General features: G+C 54.2%; 1 protein-coding gene across 1 annotated transcript in view; it reads left to right on the top strand.

The window, feature by feature from the left end:
- Positions 1 to 219: 219 nt before the first annotated feature.
- smyd5 (SMYD family member 5) overlaps positions 220 to 23,360 on the top strand; it is a 47,560-nt gene continuing 24,419 nt past the window's right edge. Inside the window, exons 1-8 of the mRNA XM_068028665.1 lie at positions 220 to 333; positions 2,798 to 2,906; positions 6,520 to 6,659; positions 7,160 to 7,281; positions 12,288 to 12,357; positions 13,509 to 13,613; positions 16,719 to 16,781; positions 22,875 to 22,945. Coding sequence (XP_067884766.1) covers positions 241 to 333; positions 2,798 to 2,906; positions 6,520 to 6,659; positions 7,160 to 7,281; positions 12,288 to 12,357; positions 13,509 to 13,613; positions 16,719 to 16,781; positions 22,875 to 22,945 — 773 coding nt within the window. The 5' untranslated portion in view covers positions 220 to 240. The remainder of the gene's footprint in view (positions 334 to 2,797; positions 2,907 to 6,519; positions 6,660 to 7,159; positions 7,282 to 12,287; positions 12,358 to 13,508; positions 13,614 to 16,718; positions 16,782 to 22,874; positions 22,946 to 23,360) is intronic.

Raw genomic sequence — 23,360 nt, 5'->3', positions numbered from 1 at the left:
ATTGTGTAGATTATTTCTGGAGTTTTGATGATTCACTGATTAATTGTGTAGATTATTTCTGGAGTTTTGATGATTCACTGATTAATTGTGCAGATTATTTCTGGTGTTTTGATGATTCACTGATTAATTGTGTAGATTATTTGCCCAATCTTGTGTTCCAGCCCTGCCTCTGATGCAGGCTCCCCGCTGATTGGCTGCGCCCGGCAGGGGGTCAGGGTTCAGAGTTGAGGGGAGAGTAAGATGGCGGCTCCCATGTGCGAGCTGTTCTCGCTGTGTCGGGATTCCGCCGCCGCCAGCTCTCGGGTGGAGGTTCGTTTCATCAGCAACCAGAAGGTGAGAGGCCGCGGGGTCCGGGACAGGCCTGGGCGCTAGGCTCAACATCCCCTGCTCATCGGACCCCTTCTCGCTGGATTGGGGGCAAGGACACGGGGGCTGTACCATGACAGGCCGCAATGGAGCCAGATAGATTCGGGGAGAAATCGACCCCAGGCAGGGGGTGGAGTGGGGCAGGGGGAGCCCGACCTCAGGCAGGGGGTTGCATGGAAGACCCCGGGGGGAAGATAAGACCCCGATCCCAGGTAACGGGGCGAGGTAACCAGACCCCAGGTACAGAGGAGAGGGGAGGGGAGGGGGAGTAACCAGATCCTCGGTACGTAGGGGAGGAAGTGCAATCACACCCCAGGTGGGTCTAACCAGACGTCAGGTACAGAGAGGGGGAGAGAGGAGAACAGGCAGCAGGCGGGGGGGTGGGTGGGCACAAATGCAGGCAGTGGTGGGGGGATGGTGGGAAACAGACCGCAGGCAATTTGGAGCAGGGGGTGGGTGGGTGGGTGGAAGGCAGACCCCGGACAGAGGGGTTAAAAACAGCTAGACACAATGACGCCTGCAAAACACACCCCAATGCATGTGAAATACACTCAGATAGGTGGAGTACACAGTTGTCATGAGGCAGTGGCATAGTAGTAATGTCACTGGACTAGTAATTCAGAGCCCAGGCTAATGCTTTGGGGACGTGGGTTAGAATCCCACCATGGCAGATGGTTAAATTTGAATTCAATTAATAAGTCTGGAATTAAAAGCTGGTCGATTGTTGTAAAAACCCATCTGGTTCACGAATGTCCTTTAGTGAAGGAAATCTGCCGTCCTTACCTGGTCTGGCCTACATGTGAATCCTATAGCAATGCGGTTTCTCTTTAAATACTCTCTAAAATGGTCTGGCAAGCCACTCAGTCCAAGGGCAATTAGAGATGGGCAACAAGTGCTGACCTAGCCAGCGACGCCCACATCCCATAAACGAATAAAAGAAATACTCAAACTCGTGTAGGAGATACACACAGAGCCATATCAAAAATATATACGGAACCATATATTCACATGCGTTGGGGTGTGTTTTGCAGGCATCACTGTATATCCCCCCTGACTGGGGTCTGTATCTCACCACACCCCCTACTCTGCTTGCACTTTCTAGAAAATACATGCAGAACCATATAGGGAATGGATATTGAACTGTATGGGTAGTATACTGAACTGTGTAGGAGGTGCATACAGAGCTGAATTGGAACTACATACAGAACAATGTATATAGGACTGTATAGAACATACAGCATTGTATTGGAAATACATCTGGAGCCATATTGGAAGTACACAAAAAGCTATGTAGGAAATTCTAACTATTGAAAAATACAGATAAGTCTGTAGGAAATATACACTTCATATAGAAAAATATACACAACCATATAGGAGAATATATACTGCACTGTTTGGGAAAATATACGCACAGCTCCATATTGGAAAATAGACACCGAACCATCTGGCACCGTATAAGAAGTGTACACTGCACCATATAGGAAAATATCCACAGCATCAAATTGAAGATATAAATACCATATAGAAAAGCACAGCACAAGAAAATATACCCAAACTGTGCAGGAACACATACCTTGCTCCATATACAGCACCATAGATATGCACCACACCATATAGAAAATATACACTGCACAATATAGGAAACACGCAAAGATCAATATAGGAAAATATGCACTGCACGATATCAGAAAATATATACTGCACCACATAGGAAAAACATACTCGGCACCATTATCAGAAGTACAGACAGAACTATACAGAATATATACACAAAACTGTATCAGAAATGTTGCTAATTCTGGATGAATTCCAGAAAGGTTGCATCGCAGGACCTCCTGTCTCCACCCACCCCACCCCCAAGCTCCTGCCATTGGTTGCCTGAGGTGTCCATCATCATGGTGCATGATCTTCCCACAATACTTGGGAAATGAACAGACTCTTAGTCCAGATTCATCCAGTTGGTTAATAGTCCTACAGCGTTTTCCCAACTTTATTTGTTTTTTTTTTATAACTAATATTGAAATTTGTTCAACGAAAATAGGAAAAAAAAAACATTTATTTTAATGCCTCGTATAATTTCCCCTTGGGTTTCTCGCAGTAATGTCCTGGAGGTTAACCTTCAATTCCTGGAGACTCAAGGAGAATCTTGGAGTATTGGCAACTCAAATAGAATAGGATAAAACAGCAGACCAACAGGAAATATATCCAAATATATAGGAAATATATGTAGAGCTGCATAGGAAATGTAAGACTGTGGTGAGGCTGAAAAAGATTGTTCAACATTGCGCTGGATCGATGGGATAAGCAGCCTCCTCCTGTGCTGTCGCTGTGGTTGTGGGTCCACACCCCCTTTTCTCTTTCACCGGCTGACCAACTGCCGTCTTGTGTTTCTGCCATGACATTTTTTTTGCGCTTTCTCTCCGTTTCTAAGGGGAAAGGACTCTTCGCCAGTAAGGACATAAAGAAAGGGGAGCCCATCTTTGTGGAGCAGCCCATCGTTTCAGCACAGTTCCTCTGGAATGCCTTGTACAAGTACAAAGGTAAGGTACAGAGCCAGGACTGGCAGCACTCGCTGATTCACATCGAGGTAGCGCACTTCCCTCACAGCCCCTCCCCCGCATCTTGTTGGCCCATTGCACAGAATCGTGTGACACTGGGCTCAGATTCGACTGGAATTGCATGGAATGTACATACAGTTACATAAAATTGGCATAGTATTCACAGCACAGAGAAATGCCATTCGGCCCAACAGGTCCACGCCAATATTTATGCTGCAAAGGAGCCTTTAGATGAGGAACCTTCATCTAAACCCAATCCACATATCCTTCTGTCCCTTTCCCCTCCGCATGTTTGTCAAATTGCCCCTCAAATGATTCAATGCTGTTCACTTCAACCACTCCCTGTGGTAGCGAGTTCCACATTGTGACCATGCTGTCACAACCCGGGCGGCACAGTGGCGCAGTGGTTAGCACTGCAGCCTCACAGCTCCAGCGACCCGGGTTCAATTCTGGGTACTGCCTGTGTGGAGTTTGCAAGTTCTCCCTGTGTCTGCGTGGGTTTTCTCCGGGTGCTCCGGTTTCCTCCCATATGCCAAAGACTTGCAGGTTGATAGGTAAATTGGCCATTATAAATTGACCCTAGTATAGGCAGGTGGTAGGGGAATATAGGGACAGGTGGGGATGTGGTAGGAATATGGAATTAGTGTAGGATTAGTATAAATGGGTGGTTGATGGTCGGCACAGACTCGATGGGCCGAAGGGCCTGTTTCAGTGCTGTATCTCTAAATAAATAAATAAAGAAGTTTCTCCTGAATTTCCGATTGAATTTACTAGTGGCTATCTTATTCTTATGGCCCCTAGTTTTGGTCTCCCCACCAATGGAAGTATCTTCTCTACGTCTGCCCCATCAAACCCTTTCGTGATATGGAAAACCTCCATCAAGTCCCTCCTCAGCCTTCTGTTTTCTAGAAAAAAGAGTGCCAGCCTGTTCAATCTTTGCTGAAAGCTGTACCGTCTCCGTTCTGGTGTAACTTCTTGTAAATCTGACCCATCCGAGGCCCCGGAAATCTCCACCCTTTGGCTGAGCTGCATCTCATTGAGCTGGGGAAGCTGGCCGAGCAGTTCCAGCACTGGTGCAGGAACTCGGAGATCGTGAGATGGAATCCCACCACCACAGATCAGTTAGCCAAAGCCCAAGATGTGGAATTGAATCCTGGGAATTTGTGAGCTGACCATCAAAAAAACTATTGCATGGCCATAAAAACCCAGCTTGTTCATTAATGTTCTTCGGGGAAGGCGGTTGGGTTTTGTACAGTCCCTCCAGCTGCTACTCAAGGAGGTTCAGTAAGGACAAGTAGGAATAGGCAGTCAATGTATTGCCTACATTTCTCGCCTCTTTTTTAATTAATTCATGTGGATGTGGGCATCGCTGGCAAGGCCAGCATTTATTACCCATCCCTAATTAGCTTTAAGAAGGTGGTAGTGAAAAGCCTGCTTGAATACAACTGAGTGTCTTGCTAGGCCATTTCAGAGGGCAGTTAAGAGTCAACCACATTGCTGTGGGTCTGGAGTCACATGAAGGCCAGACCAGGTAAGGACAGCAGATTTCCTTCTCTAAAGGACATTAGTGAACCAGATGGGTTTTTACGACAATCCGGCAGTTTCATGGTCACCATTACTGAGACTAGCTTTTTATTCCAGATTTATTTAATTGATTGAATTTAAATTCCCCAGCTGTTGTGGTGGGATTTAAACTCGTGTCTCTAGTTCATTAGTCCAGGCCTCTGGGATTATTAGTCCAGTAACATAACCAACATTCTGTCGCACTCTGTGGTCACTCGTCCTGTGGAGTTCCGATGAGGAAGCCATCTTGGTCAAAAAAACTAACGGATTGTTAAAAACCCATCTGGTTCACTAATGTCCTTTAGGGAAGGAAATCTGCTGTCCTTACCTGTTCTGGCCTACATGTGACTCCAGACCCACAGCAATGTGGTTGACTCTTAACTGCCCTCTGAAGATGAGGTGTATTCAGTTGGGGAGGGTCACAACAGTTCCTGTCCCAACCAGCTCGACCTGACAATGTGCAAAATTGCCCAAGTATGTCCTCTCCACAAAAAGCTGGATAAATCCAACCCGGCCAATTACCGCCCCATCAGTCTACTCGCCATCATTAACAAAGTGATGAAAGGGGTCGTTGACAGCGCGATCAAGCAGCACTTGCTCAGCAATAACCTGTTCACTGACACTCAGTTTGGGTTCTGCCAGGGTCAATCAGCTCCTGACTACATTACAGGCTTGGTCCAAACATGGACAAAAGAGTTGAACTCCAGAGGTGAGGTGAGAGTGACTGCCCTTGACATCAAGGAGCCCCAGCAAAACTGCAGTCAATGGGAATCGGGGGGGGAAAATCTCTCCCCTGTTTGGAGTCATACCTAGTGCAAAGGAAGATGGTTGTGGTTGTTGGAGGTCAATCATCTCAGTCCCAGGACATCACTGCAGGAGTTACTCAGTGTAGTGTTCTAGGCCCAACCATCTTCAGCTGCTTCATCAATGACCTTCCTTCAATCATCAGGTCAGAAGTGGGGATGTTCGCTGATGATTGCACAATGTTCAGCACCATTCCTGACTCCTCAGATACTGAAGCAGGCCTTGTAGAAGTGCAGCAAGACTTGGACAATATCCGGGCTTGGGCTGATAAGTGGCAAGTAACATTTGTGCCACACAAGTGCCAGGCACTGACCATCTCAAACAAGAGAGAATCTTAACCATCTACCCTGGATGTTCAATGGCATTACCATCGCTGAATCCCCCACTATCAACATCCTGGGGATCACCATTAACCAGAAACTGAACTGGACTAGCTACATAAATACCGTGGCTGCAAGAGCAGGTCAGAGGCTAGGAATCCTGTGGCGGGTAACTCACCTCTTGACTCCCCAAAACCTATTCACCATCTACAAGGCACAAGTCAGGAGTGTGATGGAATACTGTCCACTTGTCTGGATGAGTGCAGATCCAAAAACACTCAAGAAACTCGACACCATCCAGGACAAAGCAACCTGTTTGATTGGCACCCCATCCACCAACTTTAACATTCACTCCCTCCACCGCAGACGCACAGTGGCAGCAGTGTGTACCATCTAAAAGATGCACTGCAGCAACTCACCAAGGCTCCTTCGACAGCACCTTCCAAACCCGCGACCTCTACCACCTAGAAGGACAAGGGCAGCAGATATATTGGAACACCACCACCTGCAAGTTCCCCTCCAAATCTCACACCATCCTGACTTGGAACTATATCGCCGTTCCTTCGCTGTGGTTGGGTCAAAATCCTTGAACTCCCTTCCTAACAGCACTGTGGGTGTACGTACACCTCAAGGACTGCAGCAGTTCAAGAAGGCAGCTCACCACCACCTTCTGAAGTGCAATTAGGGATGGGCAATAAATGCTGGCCTGGCCAGCGACGTCCACATCCCACAGACGAATTAAAAAAACCTTCCAGAAGCTTCACTGGATAGTAAATTGAAGCAGTGTAGATGGAGCTTTACTCTGTATCTGACCCATGCTGTGCCTGCCATGGGAGTGTTTGATGGCACTGTGTAGAGGGAGCTTTACAATGGATACAGTGCCCTCATTTTGTTGAATTTCTCTCCAGCATGTGACTACTGTATGAAGTCGCTGGAAACGGCAGAGGAGAACAGCCGCAGACTGTCGGGTAACCCCAGCCTGATTCTTCCCCACCTGGAGCAGTGCAGCGTCCGAAAGGAGCTCCTCGTTACCTGTCCTGCGTGTCTGGTAAGGGACGTCCCGTCTCATTGCGAGAGAGCCCTGGTTTCATTACGATTGGTGTATCCGCCTCGGAATAATGCATGTTCACATGGAGGGAGGAGCAGCACTGACAGTGAGTGAGCAGTGCTTATACAGGTGGCATGTCGCAGGATCTACTGCAGATCATCCAACACCAGAAAGATCCAGTGTGGAACCCAAATGGTTGAGGAGGAATCTGCTCTTGTGTGGAGTTCGGACACTCTAACAGTGAGGAGGTGGTGTTGGAGGCAGTGTGGACCCTGTAACAGTGGGGAGGTGGTTTCGGAGTCAGTGTGGAACCTCTAATGCTGAGGGAGGTGGTTTTGGAGGCAGTGTGGACCCTGTAACAGTGGGGACGTGGTTTTAGAGGCAGTGTGGACCTTGTAACAGTGGGGAGGTGGTTTCGGAGTCAGTGTGGACCCTGTAACAGTGGGGAGGTGGTTTCGGAGTCAGTGTGGACCCTCTAACAGTGATACGTTTTCCTTTAGGAGTTGTACTGTAGTGTTGAGTGCCGGAAGGCTGCATTGAAGCAATACCACCAGGTTCTGTGCCTTGGACCCTCGAAAGACGACCCTCAGCATCCCCTGAACAAACTGCAGGAAGGATGGAGGTGAGCATCTGCGACTGTCCTCATTCACGAGCCTGTCGTGTGTGTCCAGTTCTAGGTACTGTGGTTATGTTACTGGATCAGGAAATCAAGAGGCCTGGATTAATAATAATCCAGAGAATATGAGTTGAAATCAGAGGTGCCGAGCCCCTCTGTTGTAGGAGTAACTGTGAGGGGAGAATGGACAGAAATGGCAGGGTCTTTGAATATTTTTAAGGCAGAGGTGGATAGATTCTTACTAAGCAAGGGGGTGGAAGGTTATAGGTGGAAATGTGGAGTAATCAGTTCAGTCATGAACCAATTGAATGATGGAGCAGGCTCGAGGGGCCGAGTGGCCTACTCCTGCTCCTAATTCGTTTGTTCGTATGTAAATCGTCCCCTTTCTGGAAAAACAATCTAGTGATGTCGGGTTTTGATACAGTAAGAAAGAAGAAACTGTTTCTAGTGGCAGAAGGATCAGGCACCAAAGGACACGGATTTATGGTACAGTGGCGCAGTGGTTAGCACAACAGCCTCGTAGCTCCAGCGACCCGGGTTCAATTCTGGGTACTGCCTGTGCGGAGTTTGCAGGTTCTCCCTGTGACTGCGTGGGTTTCCGCCGGGTGCTCTGGTTTCCTCCCACCGCCAAAGACTTGCAGATTGATAGGTAAATTGGCCATTGTACATTGCCCCTAGTGTAGGTAGGTGGTCAGAGAATTGAGGGAAGGTGGGGATGTGGTAGGGAAAATGGGATTAATGTAGGGTTAGTATAAATGGCCAGTTGTTGGTCGGCACAGATTCGGTGGGCCGAAGGGCCTGTTTCAGTGCTGTATCTCTAAATAAAAAAAAATAACTAGAGGGGAGATTGGGAGAAATATTTATGCCCAGTGAGTTGTCATGATATCGGGTTCAATAGTAACTTTCAAAAGGGAATTGGATAAATACTTGATAAGGAAAATTTATAGGGCTATAGGGGAAGAGTAGAGGGAGTGGGACTAATTGGAGAGCACTTTCAGAGAGCCAGCACAGGCACAATGGATCGAATGGCCTCCTCCTGATAGTTAAGGTCCAACGCCTATACTGACTGAGCGCAGGAGCCTGTCAAACTGTCAGTGCAGGGATATTTTTGCTTCAGCACTGACAATGTGTCCTTTAGTATTATTAACATAATAGACAAACAACAATGTTATCCAGCAGTGTCCCATGCAGCCCCAGCCCTGCTCAGAATCAAAGCGTCATTTACAGCGTAGAAGGAGGCCATTCGGCCTATCGAGTCCATGCCAGCTCTCCCCGGAGCTGTGCAGTAAGTCCCACTCACCAGTCCAGTCCCCATAGCCCTGCAAGTCTGTTTCTCTCAGGTGGCCATCCAACTTCCTCTTGAAGTCATTGATTGTCTCTGCTTCCACCACCCTGGTGGGCAACGAGTTCCAGGTCATTACCACCCACTGTGTTAAAAAGTGCTTCCTCATAATCCCTTTGCTTCTTTTGCTCAAAACTTTCAATCTGTGTCCCCTAGCTTTTCCTTGTCTAACTTATCTAAGCCAGTCATTATCTTGTACACTTCTATTACATCTCCCCTCAATCTCCTTTTTTCTGAGGAGAACAAACCCAGTTTTTCCAACCTAACCTTGTAACTAAAATCCTTCATCCCATAGAAGCTCGAACAGTTGTTAATTTTAAATCTGAGATAGATAGATTTTTGTTAAGCAAAGATATTAAGGGATATGGGCCAAAGGCAGGTATATGGAACTAGATCGTGGATCAGCCATAATCTCATTGAATGGCGGGACAGGCTCGAGGGGCTGAATGGCCTACTCCTGTTCCTATCTTCCTATGTTCCTATATTCTGGTAAATTTCCTCTGCACCCTCTCAAGGACCCTCACATCCTTTCTAAAGTGTGGTGACCAGAACACAATACCCCAGTTGTGGCCTAACCAGAGCTTGATAAAGGTTCAGCATAACTTCCCTGCTTTTGTACTCAATGCCTCTCTTTGTGAAGCCCAAGATCCCATATGCTTTACTAACCACTCTCTCAACATGTCCTACCACCTTCAAAGTGCACTTGCACCCCCAGGTCCCTCTTTTCCTGCACACTCTTTAGAACTGTGTCATTAAGTATATATTGCCTCTCCCTATTCCTTCTGCCAGGATGCATCACCTCACACTTGTCAGTATTAAATTCCATCTGCAACCTCTCTACCCATTCTGCTAGCCTATATATGTCCTGTTGCAGGCGGTTCATATCATCTTCTTCGTTTGCCGCATGTCCAAGTTTGGTCTCATCGGCAAATTTTGAGATTCTACTCTGTATTCCAAGATCCAAGTCATTTATATATAGAAAAAAAAGCAGTGGTCCCAGCACTGACCTTTGGGGAACACCACTGTCCAGTCTGAAAAGGAACCAATTACGACAACTCACTGTTTTCTGTCCTTAAGCCAATTTTTTTTATCCAATTGGATACTGATCCTCCTATTCCATGAGCCTCAATTTTGTTAACCAGCCTTTTATGTGGTACCTCATCAAACGCTTTCTTAAAATTCATATAAACAACATCTACCACATTCCCTTCATCAACCTTTTCTGTTACTTTATCAAAAAATTAAATTAGATTATTCAAGCATGATTTGCCTTTTAAAAATCCATGCTGGCTATCCTTAATCAACTCGAATCTCTCTAAGTGTCCGTTGATATTTTCCCTGATTATTGTTTCTAAAACCTCACCCAACACTGATGTTAAACTAACTGCCCTGTAGTTGCTAGGACTGTCCTTACACCCTTTCTTAAATAAGGGTGTCACATTTGCCACTCCCCAATCCTCTGACACCTGCCCCGCATCAGGGAAGATTAGAAGATTATAACAAGCCATTCTGCTATCTCCATCCCCACTTCCTTTAGCAACCTGGGATACAAGCCATCCAGACCAGGTGACTTACCTACCCAAATATAGCCAGCATTCTTAGTATCCCCCCCACCCTTCTCAATGTTTATCCTATCCATTGCTTCTACTCTCACTGCTTCTACTGATATTTTGTCATTCCATTTCCTTTGTTGACACTGATACAAAGTACTCACTAAGTATTCTAGCCTTGCCCTTTCCCTCTAAGCATATATTACTCTCTTTGTGCCTAATGGGTCCCATTTCACCTCTTACTATTTACATACCAGTAGAAGATTTTTGGGTTCCCTTTTATATTTACTGTCATTGTATTCTCATAATCGCTCTTTGCCAGTCCTATTTTCCTTTTCACCTCCCCTCTCAAATTTTGTATTTGGCGTGGTTCTGACTCGATGAGTTCACCTGACATGCATCATACACCCTCTTTTTTTGTTTCATCATAATCTCTATCTCCCTCATCATCCAAGGAGCCTAGTTACTGGTTCCTCTACCTTTCACCCTTGTTGGAACGTTCCTAGCCTGCACCTGCAGCAGCTCTTCCTTATAGATAACACATTGTTCCAATACAGCTCTTCCTGTCGGTCTTTGGTTCCATTCTACCCTGGCTAGGTCCCTTCTCATCACATTGAAATTAGCCCTGTTCCAATCCAGACATTCTACCTTATTTGGTTCCTTGCTTTTCTGCATTACAAATCTAAACTTTATGATACGGTGATTATTCTTACCCAAATTCTCCCCCACAGGCACCTGGTCCACTTGGCCCAGCTCATTTCCCTGCACCAGATCCAGCAATGCCTCCTTTCTGATCAAGGAAGTTCTCCTGAACACATTTCAGAACTTCCGCCCCCTCCTTTCTCTTTACTCTAAAATTATCCCAATCGATATTTGTGCACTGGTGTTGGAGGGAGTGAATGTTTAAGGTAGTGGATGGGGTGCCGATCAAGCGGGTTGCTTTGTCCTGGATGATGTTGAGCTTCTTGACTGTTGCTGGAGCTGTAGCCATCCATTCTGGTGAATTTCTGCTGAGCCCTGTTCAAGACCAATATGTCCTTCCAGAGGTACAACATCCAAAAACTATTGGGTGGGGGAGCTGGCTTCAAGGATCCTAGATTGGGGTGGGGAGGGGGTACAAATTAGGCAAGTTTCCTCCCCCCTGCTCCAGTGTCTGCTCCTCATATGAATGGATGTTGGTTAAGGACATGATTTGACTCAGCTGTGATGCCATTCACAGTTGAAAAGCGCAGGCTACAGTAGCACAGTGGTAATGTTACTGGTCTAGTAATCCAGAGACCTGGACTAATGAACCAGAGATACAAGTTCAAATCCCACCACATAACAGTTGGAGAATTTAAATTCAATTAATTAAATAAATCTGGAACAAAAAGCTAGTCTCAGTAATGGTGACCATGAAGCTACCAGATTGTTGTAAAAACCCATCAGGTTCACTGATGCCCTTTAGGGAAGGAAATTTGCTGTCCTTATCTGGTCTGGCCTACATGTGACTCCAGACCCACAGCAATGTGGTTGACTCTTCACTGCTCTCTGAAAAGGCCCAGCAAGGCACTCAGTTGTATTCAAGAAGGCGGTTAATCACCTTTTTCTTAAGGGCAGTTAGAGATGGGCAATAAATGCTGGCTCTGCCAGTCACGCCCACATCCCATGCAAGAATATCAAAACAAAAAGGAGACCGGCCAATTGAGTGAGGTATTGTTGAGCCCATCACCCATCGACACTCTGTGCTCACAGGTGAGACATCCAGCAGCAAAAAATATATATATTACAAATTATATAACAATGATCAATGTCAATGCACACTTTCTGATCTTTAAATATCTATGTGAACTTGCCGCGCTGTAATTACTACTTCCTGCTCATGGAGGCCCTGCAGCACCACAAGTGTTCAGGGGGAGTAATTACAGCGTGACAAGTTTACATGATAGATGTCTGCTTAGAAATTTATAATTGGTTTATAAAAATATATGATTTATAACAAAGGTTAAATTATGTCTTCCCACCCTGGTCAATTAGCCCTCATCCTCCAACTCTGCTTCTTCCACAGACATGGTTTCGACACTCCATGTGCAGTGTCATGGGACATTGACTGGTAAATACATATTCTCCCTTTGTTACAGGAACATGCATTACCCTCCAGAGACGGCCAGCATTATGCTGATGGCTAGGATGGTTGCCATGGTGAAACAGGTAAACAAAGAGAGTCCTAGACAATTGTACCTGAGCTGATGAATGGTGGGTTTCCCTTTCCTGACAAGATACAGTAAATGATGTCAAATAGTTTGAACAAAGTCAGGTTGGTTATTCCTCATCTACACTGAGTTACCTGGCCTCAGCTACAACAACAATTTGCATTTATATAACCCCTTTAATGTAAAAAAAAAATCCTACAGCCTCAGCCATGGCTCAGTGGAGAACAATCTCCCCTCTGAGTCAATAGATTTAAGCCCCATTCCAGAGGCTTGAGTGCATACTCCAGGCTGAGACTCTCAGTGCAGTACTGAGGGAGTGCTGCAGTGCTGGAAGTACCATCTTTCAGATGCGAAGTTAAACCAAAGCCCCATCTGTAACTGATCCTATGGCGCTATTTCAGAGAAGAGCAGGGGAGTTCTCCCCTGTGTTCTGGGCCGATATTTAACCCTCAACCCACGTCACCAAAAACAAGACTATCCGGGTCATTCATCTCTTGACTCTGTGTGAAATAGCTACTGCATTTTCCCATATAACAACTGTGACTATATTTCAAAAAATTAATTCATTGTGTGGAACCGGGTCCCATGGCAGATGGTGGCAGCAGAACGTATTAATTCATTCAAAATAAAATTGGACACATTTCTTTCAGAAAATAACGTTTTGGGATTCAATATGTGTGATTTGAGACAGGGTGTATGGTGAGTGTAACATGCTTGGGAGGAACAGGTGACTTTGGACCTATGTTTCCCAAAGCTTTCCTCCACTGGGGGTTTTCCTCACCTCATTTCTGCATCTGTTGTCGAATCATTAATTGCTGATTAGTTAACAATTCTATTATTGTATCATGTGATGAACTAGATATACCCTGGTCTTTATTCATCCTGCAGTTCCTATGTTCCTAAGTAGTTTGAGGTACAGCACTAAATATTATCAATCTGTTTAATGTTGGTGTGACTTTGCTCTGTGTGAAATGATCCTTCTTCTAAATTTCCCAGACTACGTCATCTTTTTATGGTCTGTAGTCCCGGAAGCTGGTCCGTGGTTGGGGTCAATTTGCTTATCCTGCAATCTGACGATTGGAGGTACATCATCAATGCCAGACTATGGGCTTAACTTCCTTATTTCTATGTCTCTCTCTCTATCCAAAGGCAAAAGACAAGGGCCGTTGGACGAAGCTCTTCTCCCAGTTCTGCAGCCGAACAGCCAATGAGGAGGAGGAGATAGTTCACAAACTGATTGGGGACAAGTTCCAGGTGCGAGTTTCACCAGCACACCCACATTCTTTGCATTATTATTGTGTGTCGACGAGAGGTCAGGAAATTAACCCAACCAACTGGTTCAATGAGGGGCCACCAAGTAACCCAATGTACAGGGTCAACAAGCAGTCAACAATAACTTAACTTATTGGATGTTGTTGGATCAATGGGTACCGCTGTTGTCTTTGGCACCCAGCACCATGACTTACATTCATCTTGGGTTGTGGACAATGCTGGCAATTTATTGCCCATCTGAGTTGCCCTGGAGATGATGGTGATGCACCTCCTCCTTCAAGGATTGCACCGAATGTCTAGCACTCCAGATTCAACCACTTTGATAGGGATCTAGAGCAGGGTTGTCCAACCATTTCAGGCACAGGGCCACATCACGATTTTTGCTCGGCCTGGGGGGGCCGGTGAGCAAATTTCAAAAGACAAAGACATTAAAAATTTATCTTGCTAATATCTTCCCCATCTCTCTCTCTTTCCGCCGCGCTCTCTCTTTCCGCCGCGCTCTCTCTTTCCGCCGCGCTCTCTCTTTCCGCCGCGCTCTCCCTTTCCGCCGCGCTCTCCCTTTCCGCCGCGCTCTCCCTTTCCGCCGCGCTCTCCCTTTCCGCCGCGCTCTCCCTTTCCGCCGCGCTCTCCCTTTCCGCCGCGCTCTCCCTTTCCGCCGCGCTCTCCCTTTCCGCCGCGCTCTCCCTTTCCGCCGCGCTCTCCCTTTCCGCCGCGCTCTCCCTTTCCGCCGCGCTCTCCCTTTCCGCCGCGCTCTCCCTTTCCGCCGCGCGCTCCCTTTCCGCCGCGCGCTCCCTTTCCGCCGCGCGCTCCCTTTCCGCCGCGCGCTCCCTTTCCGCCGCGCGCTCCCTTTCCGCCGCGCGCTCCCTTTCCGCCGCGCGCTCCCTTTCCGCCGCGCGCTCCCTTTCCGCCGCGCGCTCCCTTTCCGCCGCGCGCTCCCTTTCCGCCGCGCGCTCCCTTTCCGCCGCGCGCTCCCTTTCCGCCGCGCGCTCCCTTTCCGCCGCGCTCTCCCTTTCCGCCGCGCTCTCCCTTTCCGCCGCGCTCTCCCTTTCCGCCGCGCTCTCCCTTTCCGCCGCGCTCTCCCTTTCCGCCGCGCTCTCCCTTTCCGCCGCGCTCTCCCTTTCCGCCGCGCTCTCCCTTTCCGCCGCGCGCCCCCTTTCCGCCGCGCGCCCCCTTTCCGCCGCGCGCCCCCTTTCCGCCGCGCGCCCCCTTTCCGCCGCGCGCCCCCTTTCCGCCGCGCGCCCCCTTTCCGCCGCGCGCCCCCTTTCCGCCGCGCGCCCCCTTTCCGCCGCGCGCCCCCTTTCCGCCGCGCGCCCCTTTCCGCCGCGCGCCCCCTTTCCGCCGCGCGCCCCCTTTCCGCCGCGCGCCCCCTTTCCGCCGCGCGCCCCCTTTCCGCCGCCCGCCCCCTTTCCGCCGCCCGCCCCCTTTCCGCCGCCCGCCCCCTTTCCGCCGCCCGCCCCCTTTCCGCCGCCCGCCCCCTTTCCGCCGCCCGCCCCCTTTCCGCCGCCCGCCCCCTTTCCGCCGCCCGCCCCCTTTCCGCCGCCCGCCCCCTTTCCGCCGCCCGCCCCCTTTCCGCCGCCCGCCCCCTTTCCGCCGCCCGCCCCCTTTCCGCCGCCCGCCCCCTTTCCGCCGCCCGCCCCCTTTCCGCCGCCCGCCCCCTTTCCGCCGCCCGCCCCCTTTCCGCCGCCCGCCCCCTTTCCGCCGCCCGCCCCCTTTCCGCCGCCCGCCCCCTTTCCGCCGCCCGCCCCCTTTCCGCCGCCCGCCCCCTTTCCGCCGCCCGCCCCCTTTCCGCCGCGCTCCCCCTTTCCGCCGCCCGCCCCCTTTCCGCCGCGCTCCCCCTTTCCGCCGCGCGCCCCCTTTCCGCCGCGCGCCCCCTTTCCGCCGCGCGCCCCCTTTCCGCCGCGCGCTCCCCCTTTCCGCCGCGCGCTCCCCCTTTCCGCCGCGCGCTCCCCCTTTCCGCCGCGCGCTCTCCCTTTCCTCCTCTCTCGCTCCCTTTCCTCCACACTCTCTCTCTCCTTCCCCCTCTCTCTCTGTTTCCCCCCCCTCTCTCTCTGTTTCCCCCCTCCCCCCCTCGCTCTCTCCCTATCTCAGTTATACTGAGCGGGAGTGCTCCGCACAGCAGCTTTCTGGTTGGTCAGTTTGTTTGGAATCATCACGCTGAGTATCACAGCTGGCAGCTGCTGAAGCAGGAACTGACAGTGTGCTGTTTTTTAAATGGCCGGTCTGCAAGAAGACGGCAGTGGGTAATTTCCCATCTCCAGTCATGGACCCCTAGTGAGGATGAGGATGGCCCCGGGTACAGTTTATGCCCACAGGCCGTATGTTGGACAACCCTGATCTAGAGTTACTTATAGGCTCGACTGGGTAAGGAAGGCAGATTTCCTTCCCTCAAGGACTTTCATGAACCAAATGAGTTTTTACTGCCACTAGTTTTTTCTCTCCCAGTTTTTTTATTACAACTTCAACTTCTCAATCTGGCCTGGTGGGATTTGCATCCCACTCCCAGTATCCTGTATTTATTTTTAACAGCTTTATCAACTTGTACTGCCATCTTCAAAGATTTGTGTACATGAACCCCTCGCTCTCCCTCTTCCTGCACTCCCTTTACATTTCCCATTGAGTTTATATTGTCTCTCCTCAATTTTTTTCCTACCAGGATGTACCACTGTTGGGTAAATCCCCACATTTCCACCATCACAGTATCAAGTTGACTGTTAACCAGCTGAATTACTGTACCTAGCAACCTGGCCAAAATATCAGTCACTCCACGTGCCTTTTGCCAGCTTGACCCGGCGTTGCCTTGTGCAGCTGTCATGGTTTAACATTAGTACAGCATTCCAGATGTGTCATTGCTAACCTGTTCACTATCTTGTCCACCCAGGTGATTTTTGTGGGGTAAGTGTTTTAAAAGTTAAGGAACCAAGGGGGGTAAATGGAGCTGCGATACAGCTCGGCCCTGATCTAATTGCATCGCAGAAATGTTTCAAGGGGCTGAATGGCCACATCCTGTTCCTGGTGCCTGGTACTGCACGGCCGCAGGCCTTCCCCATTTCTTGTCCGTTCTTTCACATCTCTCCTGCTCTCCTCCAGGGTCAGTTGGAAACACTGCAGCAGCTCTTCACCAAAGCTCTCTATGAGGACAGCCTTAACCGGGTAAGCTCGCAACCTAACCAGCTTAGCACAGCATCGCGAAGTAACTGGTTTAGTACAGTGACATAACCAACAAGCTTAGCAACCTAACCAGATAAAGCACAGTGAACTAACCGGGATGACTCAATAACCTATCTCACGGATTGTCTCCCAGCATGTGATTTGATGGCTATTTCTATCTCTTCTTCCAACTCTCTCTCTTTCTCTTTCAATCTCTCTGGTCCTGTCTCTCTCATGGTCTCTATCTCGCCCTTGCCGTCACTCTCTCTCTCAGTATATCTCTCTTGTTCGGAATCTCTCGCTCGCTCTGTCTGTCTCTCGCACACTTTTCTGCTCGCTCGGTCTGGCTGGCTCGCTCGTTCGCCCTGTCTGTCTGGCTCGCTCGTTCGCCCTGTCTGTCTGGCTCGCTCGTTCGCCCTGTCTGTCTGGCTCGCTCGCTCGCTCTGTCTCGCTCGCTCTGTCTGTCTCGCTCGCTCTGTCTGTCTCGCTCGCTCTGTCTGTCTCGCTCGCTCTGTCTCGCTCGCTCGCTCTGTCTCGCTCGCTCGCTCTGTCTCGCTCGCTCGCTCCGTCTCGCTCGCTCGCTCCGTCTCGCCCGCTCTCTCTGTCCGTCTCGCCCGCTCTCTCTGTCCGTCTCGCCCGCTCTCTCTGTCCGTCTCGCCCGCTCTGTCTGTCCGTCTCGCCCGCTCTGTCTGTCCGTCTCGCCCGCTCTGTCTGTCCGTCTCGCCCGCTCTGTCTGTCCGTCTCGCCCGCTCTGTCTGTCCGTCTCGCCCGCTCTGTCTGTCCGTCTCGCCCGCTCTGTCTGTCCGTCTCGCCCGCTCTGTCTGTCCGTCTCGCCCGCTCTGTCTGTCCGTCTCGCCCGCTCTGTCTGTCCGTCTCGCCCGCTCTGTCTGTCCGTCTCGCCCGCTCTGTCTGTCCGTCTCGCCCGCTCTGTCTGTCCCGCTCGCCCGCTCTGTCTGTCCCGCTCGCCCGCTCTGTCTGTCCCGCTCGCCCGCTCTGTCTGTCCCGCTCGCTCGCTCTGTCTGTCCCGCTCGCTCGCTCTGTCTGTCCCGCTCGCTCGCTCTGTCTGTCCCGCTCGCTCGCTCTGTCTGTCTCGCTCGCTCGCTCTGTCTGTCTCGCTCGCTCGCTCTGTCTGTCTCGCTCGCTCGCTCTGTCTGTCTCGCTCGCTCGCTCTGTCTGTCTCGCTCGCTCTGTCTCGCTCGCTCTGTCTCGCTCGCTCGCTCTGTCTCGCTCGCTCGCTCTGTCTCGCTCGCTCGCTCTGTCTCGCTCGCTCGCTCTGTCTCGCTCGCTCGCTCTGTCTCGCCCGCTCGCTCTGTCTCGCCCGCTCGCTCTGTCTCGCCCGCTCTCTCTGTCCGTCTCGCCCGCTCTCTCTGTCCGTCTCGCCCGCTCTCTCTGTCCGTCTCGCCCGCTCTCTCTGTCCGTCTCGCCCGCTCTCTCTGTCCGTCTCGCCCGCTCTCTCTGTCCGTCTCGCCCGCTCTCTCTGTCCGTCTCGCCCGCTCTCTCTGTCCGTCTCGCCCGCTCTCTCTGTCCGTCTCGCCCGCTCTCTCTGTCCGTCTCGCCCGCTCTCTCTGTCCGTCTCGCCCGCTCTCTCTGTCCGTCTCGCCCGCTCTCTCTGTCCGTCTCGCCCGCTCTCTCTGTCCGTCTCGCCCGCTCTCTCTGTCCGTCTCGCCCGCTCTCTCTGTCCGTCTCGCCCGCTCTCTCTGTCCGTCTCGCCCGCTCTCTCTGTCCGTCTCGCCCGCTCTCTCTGTCCGTCTCGCCCGCTCTCTCTGTCCGTCTCGCCCGCTCTCTCTGTCCGTCTCGCCCGCTCTCTCTGTCCGTCTCGCCCGCTCTCTCTGTCCGTCTCGCCCGCTCTCTCTGTCCGTCTCGCCCGCTCTCTCTGTCCGTCTCGCCCGCTCTCTCTGTCCGTCTCGCCCGCTCTCTCTGTCCGTCTCGCCCGCTCTCTCTGTCCGTCTCGCCCGCTCTCTCTGTCCGTCTCGCCCGCTCTCTCTGTCCGTCTCGCCCGCTCTCTCTGTCCGTCTCGCCCGCTCTCTCTGTCCGTCTCGCCCGCTCTCTCTGTCCGTCTCGCCCGCTCTCTCTGTCCGTCTCGCCCGCTCTCTCTGTCCGTCTCGCCCGCTCTCTCTGTCCGTCTCGCCCGCTCTCTCTGTCCGTCTCGCCCGCTCTGTCCGTCCGTCTCGCTCGCTCGCTCGCTCCGTCCGTCTCGCTCGCTCGCTCCGTCCGTCTCGCTCGCTCTGTCCGTCTCGCTCGCTCTGTCCGTCTCGCTCGCTCTGTCCGTCTCGCTCGCTCTGTCTGTCTCGCTCGCTCTGTCTGTCTCGCTCGCTCTGTCTGTCTCGCTCGCTCTGTCTGTCTCGCTCGCTCTGTCTGTCTCGCTCGCTCGCTCCGTCTCGCTCGCTCGCTCCGTCTCGCTCGCTCTGTCTGTCCGTCTCGCCCGCTCTGTCTGTCCGTCTCGCCCGCTCTGTCTGTCCGTCTCGCCCGCTCTGTCTGTCCGTCTCGCCCGCTCTGTCTGTCCGTCTCGCCCGCTCTGTCTGTCCGTCTCGCCCGCTCTGTCTGTCCGTCTCGCCCGCTCTGTCTGTCCGTCTCGCCCGCTCTGTCTGTCCGTCTCGCCCGCTCTGTCTGTCCGTCTCGCCCGCTCGCTCTGTCCGTCTCGCCCGCTCGCTCTGTCCGTCTCGCCCGCTCGCTCCGTCCGTCTCGCTCGCTCGCTCCGTCCGTCTCGCTCGCTCCGTCCGTCTCGCTCGCTCGCTCCGTCCGTCTCGCTCGCTCGCTCCGTCCGTCTCGCTCGCTCGCTCCGTCCGTCTCGCTCGCTCGCTCCGTCCGTCTCGCTCGCTCGCTCCGTCCGTCACGCTCGCTCGCTCCGTCCGTCACGCTCGCTCGCTCCGTCCGTCACGCTCGCTCGCTCCGTCCGTCACGCTCGCTCGCTCGCTCCGTCCGTCTCGCTCGCTCGCTCGCTCGCTCCGTCCGTCTCGCTCGCTCGCTCGCTCCGTCCGTCTCGCTCGCTCGCTCCGTCCGTCTCGCTCGCTCGCTCCGTCCGTCTCGCTCGCTCGCTCCGTCTCGCTCGCTCCGTCCGTCTCGCTCGCTCGCTCCGTCCGTCTCGCTCGCTCGCTCCGTCCGTCTCGCTCGCTCGCTCCGTCCGTCTCGCTCGCTCGCTCCGTCCGTCTCGCTCGCTCGCTCCGTCCGTCTCGCTCGCTCGCTCCGTCCGTCTCGCTCGCTCGCTCCGTCCGTCTCGCTCGCTCGCTCCGTCCGTCCGTCTCGCTCGCTCGCTCCGTCCGTCCGTCTCGCTCGCTCGCTCCGTCCGTCCGTCTCGCTCGCTCGCTCCGTCCGTCCGTCCGTCTCGCTCGCTCGCTCGCTCCGTCCGTCTCGCTCGCTCGCTCGCTCCGTCCGTCCGTCTCGCTCGCTCGCTCCGTCCGTCCGTCTCGCTCGCTCGCTCCGTCCGTCCGTCTCGCTCGCTCGCTCGCTCCGTCCGTCCGTCTCGCTCGCTCCGTCCGTCCGTCTCGCTCGCTCCGTCTGTCCGTCTCGCTCGCTCGCTCCGTCTGTCCGTCTCGCTCGCTCGCTCCGTCTGTCCGTCTCGCTCGCTCGCTCCGTCTGTCCGGCTCGCTCGCTCGCTCTGTCTGTCCGGCTCGCTCTGTCTGGCTCGCTCGCTCGCTCTGTCTGTCCGGCTCGCTCGCTCGCTCTGTCTGTCCGGCTCGCTCTGTCTGGCTCGCTCGCTCGCTCTGTCCGGCTCGCTCGCTCGCTCTGTCCGGCTCGCTCGCTCGCTCTGTCCGGCTCGCTCGCTCGCTCTATCCGGCTCGCTCTGTCCGGCTCGCTCGCTCGCTCTGTCTGGCTCGCTCGCTCGCTCGCTCGCTCTGTCTGGCTCGCTCGCTCGCTCTGTCCGGCTCGCTCTGTCCGGCTCGCTCTGTCCGGCTCGCTCTGTCCGGCTCGCTCTGTCCGGCTCGCTCTGTCCGGCTCGCTCTGTCCGGCTCGCTCTGTCCGGCTCGCTCTGTCCGGCTCGCTCTGTCCGGCTCGCTCTGTCCGGCTCGCTCTGTCCGGCTCGCTCTGTCCCGCTCGCTCTGTCCCGCTCGCTCTGTCCCGCTCGCTCTGTCCGGCTCGCTCTGTCCGGCTCGCTCTGTCCGGCTCGCTCTGTCCGGCTCGCTCTGTCCGGCTCGCTCTGTCCGGCTCGCTCTGTCCGGCTCGCTCTGTCCGGCTCGCTCGCTCGCTCCGTCCGGCTCGCTCGCTCGCTCGCTTGCTCCGTCCGTCTCGCTCGCTCGCTCCGTCCGTCTCGCTCGCTCGCTCGCTCCGTCCGTCTCGCTCGCTCGCTCTGTCTGTCTGTCCGGCTCGCTCGCTCGCTCTGTCTGTCTGTCCGGCTCGCTCGCTCGCTCTGTCTGTCCGGCTCGCTCGCTCGCTCTGTCTGTCCGGCTCGCTCCGTCCGTCTCGCTCGCTCGCTCGCTCCGTCCGTCTCGCTCGCTCGCTCGCTCCGTCCGTCTCGCTCGCTCGCTCTGTCTGTCCGGCTCGCTCGCTCGCTCTGTCTGTCCGGCTCGCTCCGTCCGTCTCGCTCGCTCGCTCGCTCGCTCCGTCCGTCTCGCTCGCTCGCTCCGTCCGTCTCGCTCGCTCGCTCGCTCCGTCCGTCTCGCTCGCTCGCTCGCTCCGTCCGTCTCGCTCGCTCGCTCGCTCCGTCCGTCTCGCTCGCTCGCTCGCTCTGTCCGGCTCGCTCTGTCCGGCTCGCTCTGTCCGGCTCGCTCTGTCCGGCTCGCTCTGTCCGGCTCGCTCTGTCCGGCTCGCTCTGTCCGGCTCGCTCTGTCCGGCTCGCTCCGTCCGTCTCGCTCGCTCGCTCGCTCCGTCCGTCTCGCTCGCTCGCTCGCTCCGTCCGTCTCGCTCGCTCGCTCCGTCCGTCTCGCTCGCTCGCTCGCTCCGTCCGTCTCGCTCGCTCGCTCGCTCCGTCCGTCTCGCTCGCTCGCTCGCTCCGTCCGTCTCGCTCGCTCGCTCGCTCGCTCCGTCCGGCTCGCTCGCTCGCTCGCTCCGTCCGGCTCGCTCTGTCCGGCTCGCTCCGTCCGTCTCGCTCGCTCGCTCCGTCCGTCTCGCTCGCTCGCTCGCTCCGTCCGTCTCGCTCGCTCGCTCGCTCCGTCCGTCTCGCTCGCTCGCTCCGTCCGTCTCGCTCGCTCGCTCCGTCCGTCTCGCTCGCTCGCTCCGTCCGTCTCGCTCGCTCGCTCGCTCCGTCCGTCTCGCTCGCTCGCTCGCTCCGTCCGTCTCGCTCGCTCGCTCGCTCCGTCCGTCTCGCTCGCTCGCTCCGTCCGGCTCGCTCGCTCGCTCCGTCCGGCTCGCTCGCTCGCTCCGTCCGGCTCGCTCGCTCGCTCCGTCCGGCTCGCTCGCTCGCTCCGTCCGGCTCGCTCGCTCGCTCCGTCCGGCTCGCTCGCTCGCTCCGTCCGGCTCGCTCGCTCGCTCCGTCCGGCTCGCTCCGTCCGGCTCGCTCCGTCCGGCTCGCTCCGTCCGGCTCGCTCCGTCCGTCTTGCTCGCTCGCTCCGTCCGGCTCGCTCTGTCCGGCTCGCTCCGTCCGTCTTGCTCGCTCGCTCCGTCCGTCTTGCTCGCTCGCTCCGTCCGTCTTGCTCGCTCGCTCCGTCCGTCTTGCTCGCTCGCTCCGTCCGTCTTGCTCGCTCGCTCCGTCCGTCTTGCTCGCTCGCTCCGTCCGTCTTGCTCGCTCGCTCCGTCCGTCTTGCTCGCTCGCTCCGTCCGTCTTGCTCGCTCGCTCCGTCCGTCTTGCTCGGTCGCTCCGTCCGTCTTGCTCGCTCGCTCCGTCCGTCTCGCTCGCTCGCTCCGTCCGTCTCGCTCGCTCGCTCCGTCCGTCTCGCTCGCTCGCTCCGTCCGTCTCGCTCGCTCGTTCGCTCCTTCCGTCTCGCTCGCTCGCTCCGTCCGTCTCGCTCGCTCTCTGTCTGTCTGTCTGTCTGTCTGTCTGTCTGTCTGTCCGTCCGTCTCGCTCTGTCTGGCTCGCTCGCTCGCTCTGTCCGGCTCGCTCGCTCGCTCTGTCCCGCTCCCTCGCTCGCTCTGTCCCGCTCCCTCGCTCGCTCTGTCTGACGTTCAATCGGTCGCTCTGTTTGGTGCTCTCACTCACTTTCTCTCTCTCTCTCTCTCTCACAGTGGTTCACTCCAGAGGGATTCCGATCGCTCTTTGCTTTGGTTGGAACCAACGGGCAAGGCATTGGGACCAGGTGGGTAGCGACCCAATCGGACACGGCACAGAAATTGGCCATTGTAAAGATTGCCCCTAGTGTAAGTAGGTGGTAGGAGAATTGAGGGGATGTGAGAGGGAAAAATGGGATTAATGTAGGATTAGTATGAATGGGTGGTTGATGGTCGGCGTGGACTTGGTGGGCCGAAGGGCCTGTTTTGGTGCTGTATTGCTCTATGACTCTAGCTGTGCCATCAGTACTGTTGAATCCCTTTCCTCACGTTCCCCTCGAAGACCTTGACTCTTTGCTTGGGTTCATGATCCACGGGCACTAGCTATTGCGTCAGTCAAATTAGCCATTTTCATGTAAGGCCACACACAATGAGTTTTGCCAGGCTGTTTGACTGTGGTTGGATCATTGTTGAGCTCAATCCTCTCCTGGCACGCCCACGCTA

Source organism: Heterodontus francisci, chromosome 1 (assembly GCF_036365525.1).
Source record: "Heterodontus francisci isolate sHetFra1 chromosome 1, sHetFra1.hap1, whole genome shotgun sequence".
Lineage (NCBI taxonomy): Eukaryota > Metazoa > Chordata > Chondrichthyes > Heterodontiformes > Heterodontidae > Heterodontus > Heterodontus francisci.
The sequence above is the reverse complement of the archived record's forward strand: the minus strand, read 5'-3'. Positions and strand labels throughout refer to the sequence as shown.